This window comes from Poromitra crassiceps (assembly GCF_964638095.1).
Source record: "Poromitra crassiceps genome assembly, chromosome: 7".
In the NCBI taxonomy this organism is placed as follows: domain Eukaryota; kingdom Metazoa; phylum Chordata; class Actinopteri; order Beryciformes; family Melamphaidae; genus Poromitra; species Poromitra crassiceps.
Genome location: NC_139628.1, coordinates 45,651,049 through 45,669,402, shown reverse-complemented (window position 1 = coordinate 45,669,402; position 18,354 = coordinate 45,651,049). Strand labels below are relative to the sequence as shown.

At 46.4% G+C, this 18,354-nt stretch overlaps 1 protein-coding gene across 1 annotated transcript in view; it reads right to left on the bottom strand.

Annotated features, from left to right (window-relative positions):
* Positions 1–14,520, bottom strand: part of sorcs2 (sortilin-related VPS10 domain containing receptor 2) — a gene marked incomplete at both ends in the record, with an annotated part of 265,843 nt that extends 251,323 nt beyond the window's left edge. Inside the window, one exon of the mRNA XM_083640144.1 lies at positions 13,291–14,520. Within this exon, the coding sequence (XP_083496270.1) occupies positions 13,291–14,520 (1,230 nt within the window). The remainder of the gene's footprint in view (positions 1–13,290) is intronic.
* Between the last annotated feature and the right edge of the window lie 3,834 nt (positions 14,521–18,354).

The window sequence follows — 18,354 nt, the reverse complement described above, 5'->3', positions numbered from 1 at the left end:
AATGCAGAGAGACAGACTCAGAGACTCTCTGGGCGAAGAGAAAGAATGCACTCATTCATTTTTTTTTTTTTGTAAGCGAAAACAGTGAAATACAATTACTCCGTCGAAGTGTGTGACCCCTCCCCCGAGGCCGTTCACATTCTCCCAGAAACAGACCGCACACATCAACAATTCATCACACAAGTCTGGATTCAAACAAGGGAAGGAAGTCATTTTTGTCTATTTTCCCCAAAAAAATGAAACCCAATTGATTTTCTCCGGGCACAAAAAGTCACTTCCCCGTCAATTCAATTTGGTGAATTACTTTGCACTGGCACTTTCGTTGACTGCATTCATTCCCTAACCCCCTAACCTGAACTTTAACCCCGAATCCAAAATCCTCAACCTAAACAAACCCCTCGAAGAAGTGATGCTCGGCCAAAATGTCCTTACTGCAAAAGTCTAAAACTCAAACTGGTTCTCTAACAAGGACACTTCAATCAATGCTTGTTCTAGGTCTTCCACATCCTCTCTTTGCGCTCTCTTCGGCACAGACACCCATAAAATAACGTCTTTCCTTCTTCAGAATAGTTCCCCATTAACCCCTTCAGAATAGTTCCCCATTAATGAACCCCATCCGTCTCCTTCAATGGCAGCTGTAATGGTGGAAGATGCCGGTCACCGCTGAGTGAACACGTCTGGTCGGAGTCACTCATCTTTGCGTTGGACCTTGACCACGCTCTTGATGTGAGCCCAGGCAGTGACCCGGCCGCTCGTTAATGCTCGTTTCAGATTTGCCACCATTCATTAAACTGCTCAGGCGGACAAGTGGGGGGCCGGGCAGGCGGGGCAATTACATGGAGCTCTGCTTCTGTTTGCCCTGTACTGTGTCCACACAAAGGCTTTGCTGACCTTACTTAGCATCCATGGACTCAGGCATACACGTACTGTACAGCAGGGGCACATCTGGAGAGCAGGTGCACAGCGGGTAGGTAGCACACAGTACTCCCTCATAAACCAGCCATACAGCACGTCACAACAACATCACGTGACGTCTCTGAGGAAGACTGCAGGAAGCAGCAGTCGAAACTGTCAGGTATGACAAAATACACACAGTCTTTCAATAAGAAAAACTAATAGTTAATAATAGATAGGCGAAATGAACTTGTTTGGATTAGCACACAGTACTGTCTTTTTCTTTCTCATTCGTATATCTGACAGGTTACATTCCAAAATTCACAATGGTGAAAAATAACTGTTGCTTAAAAATGCTACATAGCCAGGGGCAGGCGGTGTATGGTTCTATTCCCTCTCCTACTGTGCCGACACGAGGGTCGCAAGTTCGCGCCCCCATTGCTACATAGCCTATATAATAATGGGTTGGACTTTTAAACTGGCAATTATTAATTATTGTCCTTAAGACGTCCATAGCTGCTACCTGCATCATTGTGAAATAAGGACCTAAATCATCTTCAATCTTTGAAATTCTGTCATGCTTTTGTAATATGCTTTTCTTCCCTGCCATGATAGCCTGTTGTGAAACTTCCCTGCTTGTTTGGGTTGATGTTGAACTTGGCCAACTCCTGCACATCGCCTTTTGTCTTGGGCTTGTTGGGAAGGTTTCATTATGGCTCTTATGGCTCTTATTTTCCATATTAAACGTAGAATGTGGATGCCTTTATCTTCAATGTGCGTGCTGCAGTACAAACAGTGGTACAGCGCTCACTGCTACATACTGTAGCTTAGCACTACAATGGCAGTCTATGGTACTTTTGCCTACTCCCGTTCTGTCTGTCAAGCCCTCCTCTTCCGTGTCCAACAGCTATCTCTTCTGCTTTTCTCTCTCTGTCTCTGTGCTTTTCTTTCTCTTCTCCTTCTTCTCTACTATTCTCCCATACATATCTGAATAATGGCTATAATTAGACTCTGATCCAATCAGCAGCCTGTTTATCCGTGTCAGGGCAGAGCCAATCAGCAGCCTGTTTACCCGTGTCGAGGCAGAGCCGGGGATTATTAGCATTTGTACGATTCACACAAAAGCACATCTCCGACTCTTTTTTAAATTACGGGTTCGTCAAACAACAATAGTCTATCTTTGGTAACAGCCTTTCAAACAACACACATCACTGCTATTATGCTGCAACCCGAAAGGTATCATCAACACCCATCGTCTAACATCTATTCCCAGACAACAGACATTTTAATGCATGCAAATGCACATTTCTGTACATGGAAATGCAGGGATAATATTGCCCGTGGAGACTGACTGACTGAAGCTCTACCCGACAGCTAATTGGAGCAACAAGGAGACCAAGAGAGCCGAGTTCCTTAGATGTGTGATGATCCACTGATGGGAGCCCCAGGCCTCTGGGACCAAGAGGCGGGGGAGGAGGAGAGAGAGAGAGAGAGATAAAGAGAGATATGGGATATAGAAGGAGAGGGAGAGATAAAGAGTAGATGGCGAGACACCGAGGGGGGAGACAATGAAACAAAGAGCTGAAACGATGTGAGAAATGGATACGCAGTAGCTCTGGGTTAAAAGGAAAATCGATATATCAATATCGAATCGATATTCATTTTAAATAAATCACTTCATAAATTAATATAATGCTGGATGGATGTTTGAAGCTTTAACCCCGTAGACTCGCATGTTTTGGTTCTTAGTGCAACAAGATCTCGTAAACATCTGTAAAACATTCATATTTTAAATGTGCACCAGGTTAGAGCGTTCCTTGTACAATTTACAGCATCAGTTCTTTGAGAATCCCTTTCATATGCAAGCAAAATGAGTATTGTAACTGAAATATCGATATGGAATCGTATCGAATGGGAAATCGAATCGGGACCTCGTGTATCGGAATTGTATCGAATCGGGAAATCAGTGGTGATCGCCAGCCCTAATAGTCGGAGGGAGGAAGCTGCGTTAAACAAAGAGATAGAGAGGACCTGAGAGAGAGATAAACGGATGGATAGTTGGACAGAGGAGGAGAACAGGATGGCGAGATGTTAGGAATAAAACAGTAGAGGGAGATTGGGAGCATGAAGGCTGTAATGGGGATGGTAATCGATGAAGGCGAGGGATTAAGACAAGCCTTCTGGCGCTCAAATCTGTCCATCGATCTGACCTCGGAGGGGGGCTTACTGGGGACGGGGTGAGGGGGTCAGATGGGGCCGCTGGGACTCAGAGCCCAACTTAACCTGGCTCTCAGTAATCTGTGTTGGCTTTCAGGGGGGAAACTTGATGAGGTTCACAACCTTGCCTCCACTGTAATTCACTGGAGTCTCAGACTCAGGAGGCTGGTGCACTCTACAGGCGGCAGGCCTAGAGTCTCAGACTCAGGAGACTGGGAAGGCACACCTGGGTGCAATCACACCTAGTCCATTTTCTTTGGTCTGAACCACAGTGGAAAAGTTGACTTGGACTGTTCCACTTTTGTATTTGATTAGCTTGGGTTCGCACGGCCAATTCCAAGTGAACCAGTGCTTGTAAACAAAAGTCGCAAAACTCACAAGCGGCCCGTTTATTGTTTATTTATTGAGTTTCGGTAAGCTCTCGTGCTGCAAGGTTCGAGATTTCCGGGTGGGAGGGAGTCAAAACAAATCTGATTCCAGTCCCTGTAAATATCGCCAAGCATGGTGGACTTGACTTCACTCTTTGACGTCATTTACCAACCATCTGTGGTGGTCATAGCAGGTAAGAGCACATGGAGAAATAGCTGGATATGAATCAGTCCAGACTGTGGTTTGCCCTGGCTTCATGTTGTTATGCTAGGCTTTCCAAGCATGAATAACTTGCTGGCTATCGTATGTCAACATCTGTCTCCTTATCCATAAATCCTTATGTTTTGGGGTTGTTTCCTGGCGTTGGTTTGAATTACGTTCTCACTCCTAACGAACCACACCGCAGTTCTCTTGGAAGAGGAGCGAGGCCTGGATTCTTATGCATTTTCAGGCTTCTCTGTAGAGGATTCAGGCCTGGATTCTTATGCATTTTCAGGCTTCTCTGTAGAGGATTCAGGCCTGGATTCTTATGCATTTTCAGGCTTCTCTGTAGAGGATTCAGGCCTGGATTCTTATGCATTTTCAGGCTTCTCTGTGCTGCTACTCGGAGCCACCTGAGTTCAGGTGGCATTGTGAGCGCCCCGAACGACGGAGTATTATTACATCCATATGCTTCCGATGTGCCAAAACAACTCTCAGATGCCTTTGAATACAGAAACAGAGTGAGATGTCACTTTTGGACATCTGGCTCAGCGCCTCCCACAGAATGAACCCTGACGTCGTCTCTGTTGACTGACAGACACTGAAAGTTGTCTTGACAGGCACAAAAAAGAGGAACTCTTGAGACTAAGTGGACAGGGACCGCCATTTCCTTCCTCGTGTACCTGACCGGTGAAACGCAGCAGAAATCACTCTTGTTTTGGACTTCAAACATGGCTACTGGTCATATCTATACAATATCTTGACATGCGGACATGACTGGGGAATCTTCTGCAGATATGACAGCTGTCCATTTCTGACGAGATATTTTCCCGATATGAGATGGCTTTATTGCATAGTACCTGGCATGACGTGAACTCCAGATTCTAGCAGTGTGAAGTGGGACCACTTTATTTTCTGGAGTTGGAATTCTGGAGTTGGAATGCTCTGAACATGAAATCTGTAAGCTCTCATGATCAGAGATTATCCAGTATGTATATCATCATATTTGCGTCATATACTGTATATATCTTGGAATATTCAGGCGATGATGATATCTCTGTATTCTTAGGGTTTTTGCGCAGTGTCCTCTCAGGTGGACAGATGTTGAATTCTATTCCTAAATACCCAATAAAATCTTTCCAGACGAAAATATTGGAAGGGGAAACTAAACATTAGGGAGAAGGAAGCGCAGGTGGGAAGACCACCTGTGTGGAGGACATTTGCAGCCAAGTGTGTGTGTGTGTGTGTGTGTGTGTGTGTGTGTGTGTGTGTGTGTGTGTGTGTGTGTGTGTGTGTGTGTGTGTGTGTGTGTGTGTGTGTGTGCTTGCGCATGTGTGTCTGCCTGCTTGTTCACTGTATGAACTTGTGTTAGCCACATCTGGTTTGCCATAATATTATCTTGGCCATAAAGCAGGAAAAACGGCACAATCAGCTTACTATTGTAACAATGCATAAACGACTGCGAGTCCAAATAAACGTATGGTAAAATAGCAACTCTCTCTCTCTCTCTCTACATGACCATTATCCATATGTAGCAGTGCTGACTCCATACACCCTTTCCCCCCCATAAAGGAATGGTAACAGTCAATCCCCCCCCGCCGCAAATATGTTTTGCTTAATTCAAGTGCACAAGATACATAATGGTTCAGTTGTTTTGATTGATTGGCCCCCTCATTTTCATTACAATTTATTTTCACTTCATTTGTGCACACCAAATGAACAAACGTATGCGCACAATTTAATAAAATAATTGAATGGGCTGCCTTTTCAGCAACTTCCAACTTCTGATTTCACCCTCTTGCCATAATTAGTTGAAGTTTAATTTAATTGTGTTGATGTTTCTAGTTTAATTACAGTCGCTGGATATTTTGTTGCATAACCATTTATTTATTTGAGAAATAAGCAGAGGTTTGCGGTGAGGTATAATGGATAGAGATTCCTTAATGAGGTTTTTACTTCAGGGTAAATTAGTTTGTTAAGGTCGCGGCTGCTGTCAACACTGTTAAGCAGGGTATTGAAGAACCTACTCTCGCCTACAGCAATGGTTCTCAAACCTTTTCACATCAAGGACCCCTAAACTGACACGAATTAGACCATGGACCATTTGATAAGAACTCCCCACCCCCACCCCAGGACCCCCCATCTGATAAGATTCTTGCTTTTAATCTTTTGATATTTTATTGCAGAAAGTGTATGAAACCCATGACCAAAACAGAATACAGTTTGCCATTGTGTTACTTATGGATGGAATTCTAGTGAAAATAAATGAGTCACCTTTTTGCTGGCGAGTCTGGAACCTCCCCACAAGGACCCCTGGGGGTGCCGGGACCCCACTTTGAGAATGACTGACCAACAGCTTATGCGGGACTGGCGGGATGCTATAGCCTTTGTAAAGGATTTGCATCACATAAATGATTGTATGGAGCTCCCTCCTCTTTGTCTGTGTGCTGGCTACCTTTCCTGGCATGGCGACACAGACAGAGGAGCCTATCCTGGCTTAGGCTCCATCCCTTTTAGTGGATACAGCTGCTAGCCACAGCTGAGCAGCTGTCACCTAGGCATTATCATAAGCCCCGTTCCTTTCCATCGCTCTCCCTCTCCCATCTTTGCTGTTGAGTTTTTGCTCGATGTCAGCCCACTCCTCCCTTTCCTTGTCCCCCCCCCCCTATACGCAGTGTTGGGCAAGTTACTTTCAACATGTAAATTATACTACATATTACTAGTTACTTTCATTTGAAAGTAATAAGTTACATTACAATATTACTTTCTGTGTAGAGTAACTCGTTACTTATTACACTACTATTGCAGTACTTTTACCAAAACAATAGCTGCAGCAGAATGACATCGCCGCCCCGGCACCATCCCCGAATAATAATTTCAACCGCCTTGAAGTCAGTGTAAACAATCCAGAATTCAAAATATTATTTTCCTTTGTTATTGTCATCTATAGTAGTTATTTGCATAAAAACACAGTTTGATTAGGATATGATTGTATCTTTTTTAAATATGTGCTTTGATTTAATAAAATGTAACTCAATTTGTAACTTGAGTTACTTGACAAAGTAACTGGTGTAATATTACTGAAATCCTATAAGTAATAAGTTATATTACTGAGTTACTGCTAAAAGTAATATATTACATGTAATATGTTACTTTTGTAATGAGTTACCCCCAACACTGGGGCTATAGGCTATACGAGACGTGCTTCCTATGCGCGAAAACATCCACACTCGGTATCGCATTTCCATATATCATTCCTTAATCCTCCTCGCGTTTTGAATTGTGCAGCAGGAACAGTGGGGAGAACTGCATGTCATTAACAACAGCAAGTTATTTACAGCAGAGCGATGCCTGCGATTGTTTCGTTAATGGGAGCGATAGTGTTAAGATGACTCGGGTTAAGCGGAGCAGAGAGTAACGGCCACTGAATGCAACATTAAACCGTGCGGAAATACTCCCGGGGTCTAATTTGGGCAAATGTATTCGCCGAGCTGCTCTAATTACACGCAACAGATACATTATTTATCCGTGTGCATTATTATCATACGCAGTGTTTTTCTTCCGTGGTCTCGCCAACTGGGGTTCAAGCACAGTTTATCCTGGTCTTTGTGTTTTTTTGCTCAGTTGTGTAACTGAGTCGCAGAGAATGGCATTGTTTTGTTATTTAGTTTGTTGTTTAGCGTGTAGCTCAATTCTGCTCCAACTCCTGAGGCCAGTGCAGCCCTATCTATACCCACAGTTTAGCTACTTTTTCATTAGGCGCCATTCATGCCATTTTGAAGGGCAGCGCTCATTCCCTTGGAAGCTAACGGGGTTATAACAATACTAGCAGTGGAAGCCAGAGGGAAATATTATGGAAATTAGCAAACTGAATAGAAATCGCTTATCAACATAAACAGTGGCAGAGGAAAAAAAAAAAAAAGCTTGGCTGTAAAAACTATTTCTGACTCAATTAGTCCATTTTTCTCTCGGTTTATTATACACACAAAACCCAGTCTGGATGGAAGAAATGCTGATTAAACTCCAATTACAATACAAAGATCTTCCATTTCGATTCATTAAAGTTAGACTGATCAGCCACCGATATGAAGAGAAGTGTGCAGTTTGATTGATTACATATTTATCAATCTCGGAAGCCATCGTCTATTGGTACCACCCCCCCCCCCCCCCCCCCCCCCCAACCCCCGGTTTCTCCCCAATTGTACTTCCCCAATTCCCCCTGCTGTCCCGGTCGTTGCTCCACCCCCTCTGCCGATCTGCGGAGAGTTGTAGAGTAGCACATGCTTCCTCCAATACATGTGCAGTCGCCAGTCGCTTCTTTTCACCTGACAGCGAGGGGTTTCACCAGCAGGCGGATCAAGCTATTCCCCCCAGTGTCTCCCCCCTCCCCCTCCCGAACAGGCTCCCAACCAAGCCGGAGTTAACACGGGGGCTCGAACCTGCGACCCTCGTGTTTGGTGCAGTTTATAGAGTTGAGCCAAAATGTCATCTGGACCTAAAACACCTACAAAAAAGTGTGCGGTCGTCGACGTCATCGCTCACTTCCAACTGAGGGGACACGAGGCTATGTAAATACATTAGGATTAAAGTGCTAGCTACGAGCGAACGCAGCATTAGCACGGCTAATTGAGTTTGGTGCTTTTTGGCCGCGATGGTTCATTAGCTGTCAGCTGAAGCGAGACGCACTCTTTCAACACGGAGCCCATCTCCCCTCATGAGATCACCCTCCACTCTCTCTGCCGTCATCGCTCTCTCTCCCACACCGCGCCTCATGGCACAGACATTAATTGGGGTGACTGGGGGGGTTGAAACAATATGATAATAAAACAACCTTTTAAACTCGCTCTGTTTCAGACATCATCTCTGTGTCTGCACCTCATAGATTTTTATACCGTTCCAGCGAGTGTTCACCCTATTTCGCTTTGTTCAGTACTGTCTTTTTTTATATTAAGTCAATGGAGAGAGGCTGGGGGAAGGGGGGGGGGGGGGGTGCAGATGTGGGAAAAACTCCAAAACCAACATGGCAACTCCTTGCAGAAGAAAACTCCGTGACGGAACACGTCAAACCAAATTGCATTATGCAAATTGCTGCGATTGTGACATCACGATGGGAGGCAAATCCAAACTGCTTGTAGAAGCACACGTTTCCCCAGGAAGGAGGCTATGGCAACAATGTAGAGGCATTCACTTTTCACATGCTGTAGGTTGTTTAGGTTGAAGGACAAGCTGCTGCTTACCCAGAATCCTTCACTCTGATGACTAATAAGACACTACTATATTTCCCGGTTTCCGGTGTAGAGCGGACGTTCGCGCCAAGAAGACTGCCGCTTCTGTGCGCCGCGGCCATTGTTTACGGACCGATCGACATGGCGATGGAGTTGGAGTCGATCGATCGGTACTTTTTTGTAGGTGTTTTAGGTCCAGACGACATGTTGGGTAATCTCTATAAACAGATAGCTGCATAATGAGACGTCGTCGAGACGATAAACAATGACTGAGGAAAATGTAGTTTTTCATATGGGACTTTTATCCTGCTTTCTCACTGGGAACGATTGCTTTCATTCCGTTCTGTTCCGCACCCGGGAACGATAGCCCCCACCCTCTCCCCTGCTGGTCAGCTTTCACATTACAACAAGTGCGTCATCAACTACGCCTGCAATGTATCCTCTCCCGTTTGTTGTCTATGAGGTTCGGAACGGTTGGCTTTCACACTCGCAAGTGTTCCGTGCCCGGGCACACCAAAGCGCTCCCCAGACCACCCTTTTTAAAGTGGATCCTGTCACGGTTATGTGTTGCGCGCCCGGGCGCGGTACGGAACGGAACGCAACGTTCACACTCGTCAAAATGTTCCGAAACTGGGGTCAATTTGGGGACAAGTGTGCTCGGGAACGGTACCGGGGAGCCAGTGTGAAAGCACCCTTAAAGTGAGTGGGGAGCGGCTGCGAAGCAGACAGAAAGCACTGTGCCTGCCGTCTGTGAAGGAGGCAGAATGGAGCACTTTCTAAAGTTGAAAAAGGTCGAGAAACTTTCTTTAAAAGAGTTGCACGATGTGGACCATTATTTTATTTTGTTGGGCTGTGTGTGTGTGTGTGTGTGTGTGTGTGTGTGGGGGGGGGGGTGACTATTTACAGCGCCTGACAGTTAATGTAACAGCAACAACAAGCAGGATGAAAATGGAGGAAGCTGTGTCTGTGTGTTGTGGAGTTTCTAGCTGTTTGGAGCACTGCTGTACCTGAGGACTGTCTGCAGGCGCTGGCAGCTACTGCACCTAGTCATTATGGAAACAAACAGGCTTTTCATTATCAGCACAAAATGCACTTGAGGCAGCGCTTTTTCAACGGGAGAAACACAGAAAAACAGAGATATGTCCCCCATCCACTCTCCATCTCACTCCACAACTTGTTCTTTACTTTCATCCACTCTCCATCTCGCTCCACAACTTGTTCTTTACTCTTTTCTTTCACTTGAGTTGACTTCAGCAAAGGCCAGGCTAAAGTACTGTGTGTCCTATATGAACAATATGTCCTTGGATGTGTCTACGTGCTGGGATAGTCCCCTCTAAGTCCCATCTAGATGTATGAAGAATATGCCTTTGGATGGGTCTACGTGTTGGGTTAGTCCCCTCTAAGTCCCATCCAGATACGGAGAATATGCCTTTGGATGCGTCTAAGCACTGAGTTAGTCTCCTCTAATGGCTTTTGCACACCAAGTCCGTATTTTTCATCCGAAATTGTCGCACGTTTAAAAATAAATAAATACGACCTCATGTTGTGTCACTCACTGACTCCGGAACTTTCGTCCGTCATTAAAGTTTTCGGAACAGGTTTGATTTTCTGCGTACCCCCCACCCCCCGCATCAGTCAAAAGCCTTTTGCGAGCTGTTTGAGCCGTCTGTGTCTGTGTTTGGGGGAGAGAGACAGAGGAGCGGCCTAGTCCCGCTCGGCTGGTGTCCAGTCTGAGCGGCTCGCTCCACCTCACTGGCCCCTTTCTGCTCCCTCTCCCTGGGGAGCGGTGCTGCACCACAGCCGGCTTGGCGAGGTGAAGGTGAGCCACTGTCAGTCAAGTTGTAATGTGGATACAGGAGAGGACGTATTCGTCTTGCGAATGGAACGACAAACATAATAATAAAACGCATCGGACTCAGTGTGCAAGGTTTCTGTGCGTGATTTTTTTTTTCCGGATGGCGGATTTAAAAAACTCACACAAAACAAAACGGACTCTGTCCTTAAAGTCCTTAAGTCCCATCCAGACGCATGGAGAGAATTCTGCGGTCTGGGTGTTTTTAGTGGCCGGGCCTCTGTGGTGTCTGGGACGTTTGCCGGTGCCCTCACCTCTAGCCAGGCATTTGAGACAGGTCCTGTTTAGCCACAGACACACAGCCTGGCTAATGTCACAAGCCATCAGCACCTCCCAGATAGGAACCATACACCCCTCCCCCTCCCCACCCCGACCCTCACCCTCCTCTCCATCCCGGACGAGCCCCGGGACACTGGCCCTATACTTAAATGCCCTGTCACACTTCATTTAGCCCCCGAAAAGGAAGAGGAATGGAGTGCGACGTGCATTACAGCAGCACGCAAACACAGCACGTTGACGCGCACCAACACACACACGAGCACACAAACACAGCACGTAGACACGCGCACGAACACACACACACACACGAGCACGCGAACGCAGAGACTCTTCGCGCTAACGTAAGCACTCTTGGAAACTCTCGAGACATCCGAGATTCACCCCCCCTCTTCCTCCTCCTCCTCCTCCCCCGTCTGTCAAGTTCTTCTTTTTTCCTCCACTGTCCTCCCTGCTCCTTTCGTGCCCTTTTCTCTATGTTCCATCTCTTTCTGCGGCGAGGCCACCCAGCTATAGAATGAGGTCAGCGCCAGCGTTAACGTCTAAACAAGTCCAAACACCCAGGCGCCTTCATCCATTGAGGGACACAAATGTAGACTGACACGAGGTTGAGGCGCGCTGTCCCTCAAGCCCAAATGAACGCAGTGACTGAAAGGCTTTTCAAAAACCTGGCAACCTTTGTTCCCCGTCCAACAGTGTGGAGTAAGCAAGGCGTGCATCATTAACCGAGCTATATGAGGCATCTTGTAAACGCAGCTTTGGCAAGAGACTCGGGGAAAATGCTCCAACACAAGGCGTCCAGAAGACAATCAGGGATTAAATGTTTTAAGATGCATAATAAAATACTCTACTTTAAATAATGATTTGTGTCTGATGGTTTGTTCAAAAATAAAAAATAAAGTTAAATTATCGTGTTATTTGTTAAAGAGAAACTTCACCCCCGTTCTAACTCCCCCCCCCCCCATGGCATAATGCAATGAAAAATACAATAAAACCAGCAGGGTTCTAGAGTCTGTGGTTGCGAGCCTGGCAACTCTAGCAAGGTTCTGAGGGGGAGGGGGTATATAAACTAGGGTCCAAAAACTGTTCCCTAGCAACAGAAGTAAAATATATTCATCTGAAACGTTTTCCTGTTGGACACAAGATGTCTCCTACTTCACTGTGAAGGCCACTCTCAATGTATGTGCATCTGGAGGCTTCAGGTTTCTACATCACACTCGTGTAAGTTGAAGATTCCAAACTTGTGATGTCAACAAATCATGCTGGTAGAAAATATGATTTTCAAGGAACTCAGAGAAACTTTGCACTTTCAGCAGATGAATGTGAAAACAGCCTTCTAGAGTCAAACTCTCAGACATCCTTCTGAAGAAGCTGAAACATCCAACTGAAGGAACAAGAAGAAAAAACATGTTTTTGACTTCAGGGGGTCTTTAAAAATATATATCTGCCATCTTGGGCTGTGCTGCTGACACACACAGATGATACCGACTATGTCCTCATGTCAACCCTACTCTACGTGGCTCAGCCAATGAGAGGTAAGAGGACGCAAACTGTACGTGGCTCAGCCAATGAGAGGCGAGAGGACGCAAACTGTACGTGGCTCAGCCAATGAGAGGCGAGAGGACGTAAACTGTACATGGCTCAGCCAATGAGAGGCAAGAGGACAGAAATGGCTTTTGTCGTTGAATGCATCAAAGCGAAAATTCTTCCCTGGATGGTCGAGCAGCCAGTTCAGTTCAGTTTCGTTACATAGCATCATCACAGTATACTACATCATATAGGCCATCTCCACACAACAGGTTACATACATCATACTGTTATCACATACTAGACATTTGACTAAATTATACATAGCGATACTACACAAACACTGTATATATCTTTCGACTGTGGGAGGAAACATTCAAACTCCACGCAGAAAGGCCCGGGGTAGAGCCATGCAGCTAAGGTAACGCTATCAAGGCCGTTGAGAGAGAGAGAGAGAGAGAGGTTGACATTCCGCACACATGCACACATACAACAGGCTAACAAGAGAGTCCACCTGCCTTCAACACATGGCATTTGGCTCACAGTGGTTCGTGTGCGCAAACCACATGGCGGCATGACATTACGACAACTTGAAGTCCTGCGTTCAAGAGGTGCACAGCACACCAGATGCTCTCGCTCTCACACTGCTTTGGGAAATGTCAGCGGTGCAGATGGTGGAGTGTGTGTTTTTTTCTTCTTTGTGTGGGGGGGGGGGCGTCTGGTGGCGACCTGTCCCTGAAGGACCACGCGTGACAGCTCATCCATAAACATGGAGGCGGTGCCTGTGGAGGGCGTGGTTTCTCCAGGCAGGGTGCAGGAGAGACATGGAGGCGGTACCTGTGGAGGGAGGGCGTGGTTTCTCCAGGCAGGGTGCAGGAGAGACATGGAGGCGGTGCCTGTGGAGGGAGGGCGTGGTTTCTCCAGGCAGGGTGCAGGAGAGACATGGAGGTGGTGCCTGCGGAGGGAGGGTGTGGTTTCTCCAGGCAGGGCGCAGGAGAGACATGGAGGCGGTGCCTGTGGAAGGAGGGTGTGGTTTCTCCAGGCAGGGTGCAGGAGAGACATGGAGGTGGTGCCTGTGGAGGGAGGGCGTGGTTTCTCCAGGCAGGGTGCAGGAGGGACATGGAGGCAGTGCCTGTGAAGGGCATGGTTTCTCCAGGCAGGGTGCAGGAGAGACATGGAGGCGGTGCCTGTGGAGGGCATGGTTTCTCCAGGCAGGGTGCAGGAGAGACATGGAGGCGGTGCCTGTGGAGGGCGTGGTTTCTCCAGGCAGGGTGCAGGAGAGACATGGAGGCGGTACCTGTGGAGGGAGGGCGTGGTTTCTCCAGGCAGGGTGCAGGAGAGACATGGAGGCGGTGCCTGTGGAGGGAGGGCGTGGTTTCTCCAGGCAGGGTGCAGGAGAGACATGGAGGCGGTGCCTGTGGAGGGAGGGCATGGTTTCTCCAGGCAGGGTGCAGGAGAGACATGGAGGCGGTGCCTGTGGAGAGAGGGCGTGGTTTCTCCAGGCAGGGTGCAGGAGAGACATGGAGGCGGTGCCTGTGGAGAGAGGGCGTGGTTTCTCCAGGCAGGGTGCAGGAGAGACATGGAGGCGGTGCCTGTGGAGAGAGGGCGTGGTTTCTCCAGGCAGGGTGCAGGAGAGACATGGAGGTGGTGCCTGCGGAGGGAGGGTGTGGTTTCTCCAGGCAGGGCGCAGGAGAGACATGGAGGCGGTGCCTGTGGAGGGAGGGCGTGGTTTCTCCAGGCAGGGTGCAGGAGAGACATGGAGGCGGTGCCTGTGGAGGGAGGGTGTGGTTTCTCCAGGCAGGGCGCAGGAGAGACATGGAGGCGGTGCCTGTGGAGGGAGGGTGTGGTTTCTCCAGGCAGGGCGCAGGAGAGACATGGAGGCGGTGCCTGTGGAGGGAGGGTGTGGTTTCTCCAGGCAGGGCGCAGGAGAGACATGGAGGCGGTGCCTGTGGAGGGCATGGTTTCTCCAGGCATGACAGATGCCAAGCTAACTGTATGGGCCTTTTATTATTCATTGTGGGGGGGGGGCACTCTTGTTTGTTGTCACGCACTGTAGGAGAGGGAGGCCTGCACATGCACAAATAGTTACACACACACACACACACACACACACACACACACACACAGGCACATGTGCAGGACAGCTTTCTCATGCACGCAAGGGCTGACGCAAGTGCATTTAATTCTGAGCTAGTGCCAATTTATACTTCTTCTCCACCACATTTCGGGGGGGGGTCATACCTTTTACTCCACTATATCACTTATCTGACTGACTTAGTAGAATGAAGGTTTTACATGCAAAACATACGATCAACTCATCAAATATGTTGCATTGTGAGAGTTTTTCCCTGATACGATATAAGTGCATTTACTGTTAAGACTTATATACATTTATACAAATACACTTAACTTTTATCTCTTCCATTATGCTATTGCTACGTTGTGTAAAGGATTCAAGTACTTTTTTTGAAACTCAGTAGCCTTTTTATGACACATTATAGTCATTTGTTAGGAAGTTACAACATTGGATCCATGCATTGGATTATGATCTAGACTTAGAATTTAATTCACAAAGAGTTTCATCAACCTAAAAAAAAGGTAGGTCAACTCTATTCTGTAAAAGGCAGGTAAATTGACTTTCTCCCTGCATAATACCAACGTACAAAGAGGAAGAAAGCAATGAGAGAATGTGCACTGTATATGTACTTTACAGTGTGAGATAGAGAGGAGTGGTTAAGATGGAAGGGAGGAGAGCTTAGTGACATGCCCAGTCTAAGTCAGTGCCCCCATAGTCACAAATAGCTGAAATCTATTAGACCTGCATGACAAAATGATACCACTTATCTGAAATCGAATGAACGACCGTCTGGAATGACTCGCGCTCTAACCGCAATCCCTGAATCTCCCACCTCGTTTAAAATATTAAAGGGACACTATTTGCAATTGTACGTGTCAGATCTGCAATTAAAAGTCCAATTTGGCACCAGTATGCTAAATGGTCTGGGGATACAGTCTGGTGCTAATGGTCTGAGGGCCCATTAGTGCCGACGGCCGGGGAAGAATATGAATTTAAACATGAACTAAATGCCCGTTCGCTGAAGAATAATGGAGGAAGGTCGAGACGAAGCAAAAAGCAAACAAGTGCGGACGTACTGTAAGTGAGTCTAATGTGCGGTGGAAATTGCAGTGTGTGGGACGCGCGACGTGTTCGATATGAATACACTTTGAATAAACAGGCCAACAGCGAGCGGTCAGAGAGAGGGGGGAGGGGGATGAGCAGACACAGTGGGGGAGGCAGTGGAGCTGTTTGGATGAGCGGTTCTGGAGAATTGAGCGGTTCTGGAGAAAGGTACAAGCAGCGATCGGCCCGTTTAGACAATAATCAATCTGTGATGGTCAATGCACTACCAAAGTTATTTTGTCATTGACTTTTTATAACAAAGCTATGAAGTGACAACTACATCTGACTGACATACAGTTATCCTCTCAAACTCCACCATGAAAGTTGGAAAGCCCTAGTGGCTGAGTGGTTAAAGCCGCTTGCTTTGCAATCAGAAGTTCAGTGGTTCGAATCCACCACTGGGTTTTAGCAATCTCTGTCCCAGCCCGGAGCCTCTTTACAGGTCCGGTACCATGTAACTACATATGAACTACAGTTGAATAGACTCACTCCACTTTACAGGTCCGGTACCATATAACTACATATGAACTACAGTTAAAGGCCGGCTTTACCGTGGGGAATATGAATATATATTAAATCTCACGCCCCTAAGGTTTTCGAATCCGTTGAAATTTTTGAAATTGGTTGTTTCCCGCCAGAGATATCACCAGAAATCCACTCTGTGTGGAGGGGGGGGGGGTGGTGGAGGGGAGGGGCGGGTGCGGGGACCCGAAATACTACATTTCCCACAATGCACTGGGCTCGCGTGGCCTTCGTTTTCATGCCCACCCCTCAGGCATTTGGCTGATATCAAACTCCAGTAGGTGGCGGTAATGCACATATATGTTTGCCAACCGCCATAAAACTCAAAGAAGAAGAAGAAGAAGAAGAAGGCTTCGACAATAAAAGATACAAAGAAGAAGAAATAAATCGAAAATAAAATTGCCTCCAAATTGCACCAAATGTAAACGGTAGTATATATGTCGGGAGATGTCTTCATAAAAAAAAATTCATGCATTTTAAGGCATTTTCGTAGGAGTTACGCGCATCTGATGTTGTAACTATTTTCTGTAAAAATGTGTAAAAATGGGTACATTGCTCAGCGTTGATTTCGTTACTTCAACTCACCTACTACTAGATGTAAAATTTGACGAGCTTTCCAATGCCGCCAGTCCCGTGTCTTCTGGTGCTTCCGTTCCAGAGATATGGTCTCTTGGCAAGGAGCTATGGAAAGCTAACCTAGCTACAGTATTCTATGCGGGTGAACAAGATGGCTGCCTTTTGCTTTTCGTCGAGAGCTCTGAAGGGGCGTGGAGGACCTCTAGAGGCGGGACCATCTAGGTCAGTACAGAGACGGTATGTGCAGACAGACTGATCACTACAACCAAGAGCAGAGGCTCCTCATCCAGCTGTGTCAAAGAGAGGTGTAGTTCATAGGCGCTCGAGTTCCGCAAGCGGGGAGGGAAGCCGGGTGACGCTTAACGTGTCATCCGGCTTCCCTAAAAATGTGAGAGATGCCTGATAGGTCAGGCAGTGAAGCTCCAATTTCAAAAAATTTCTACGGATTCTAAAACCTTAGGGGCGTGAGATTGATATATATTCATATTCCCCACGGTAAAGCCGTCCTTTAAATAGACTCACTCCACTTTACAGATCCGGTACCATGTAACTACATATGAACTACAGTTGAATAGACTCACTCCACTTTACAGGTCCGGGACCATGTAACTACATATGAACTACAGTTGAATAGACTCACTCCACTTTACAGGTCCGGTAACATGTAACTACATATGAACTACAGTTGAATAGACTCACTCCACTTTACAGGTCCGGTACCATGTAACTACATATGAACTACAGTTGAATAGACTCACTCCACTTTACAGGTCCGGTAACATGTAACTACATTATGAACTACAGTTGAATAGACTCACTCCACTTTACAGGTACGGTACCATGTAACTACATATGAACTACAGTTGAATAGACTCACTCCACTTTACAGGTCCGGTACCATGTAACTACATATGAACTACAGTTGAATAGACTCACTCCACTTTACAGGTCCGGTAACATGTAACTACATATGAACTACAGTTGAATAGACTCACTCCACTTTACAGGTCCGGTAACATGTAACTACATTATGAACTACAGTTGAATAGACTCACTCCACTTTACAGGTACGGTACCATGTAACTACATTATGAACTACAGTTGAATAGATTGACTCCACTTTACAGGTCCCGTTCCATGTAATTACATAATGAACTACAGTTGAACAGACTCACTCCATTTTACAGGTCTGTTACAATGTAACTACATATGAACTACAGTTTTATAGACTCACTCCATTTTACAGGTCTGTTACAATGTAACTACATATGAACTTAATTTATAACTATTGGTAATTACTGTGTAATTACATTTGGTGTTCATGTGTAATTACAAATAGTTCATATGTAACTAGGGTACCTGTAAAATAAAGGGTTACCCTTTCTTTCTGTACGATTGTTGAATATTGGTGCAAAAAATGGTGAGTCAAGAAAGAATTTCTTCCGATTTTATGGCAAATTCCATTGTAGCTGCGCTAAATATCTCTCAACGAGTCATCTACAGTACAGCACAGG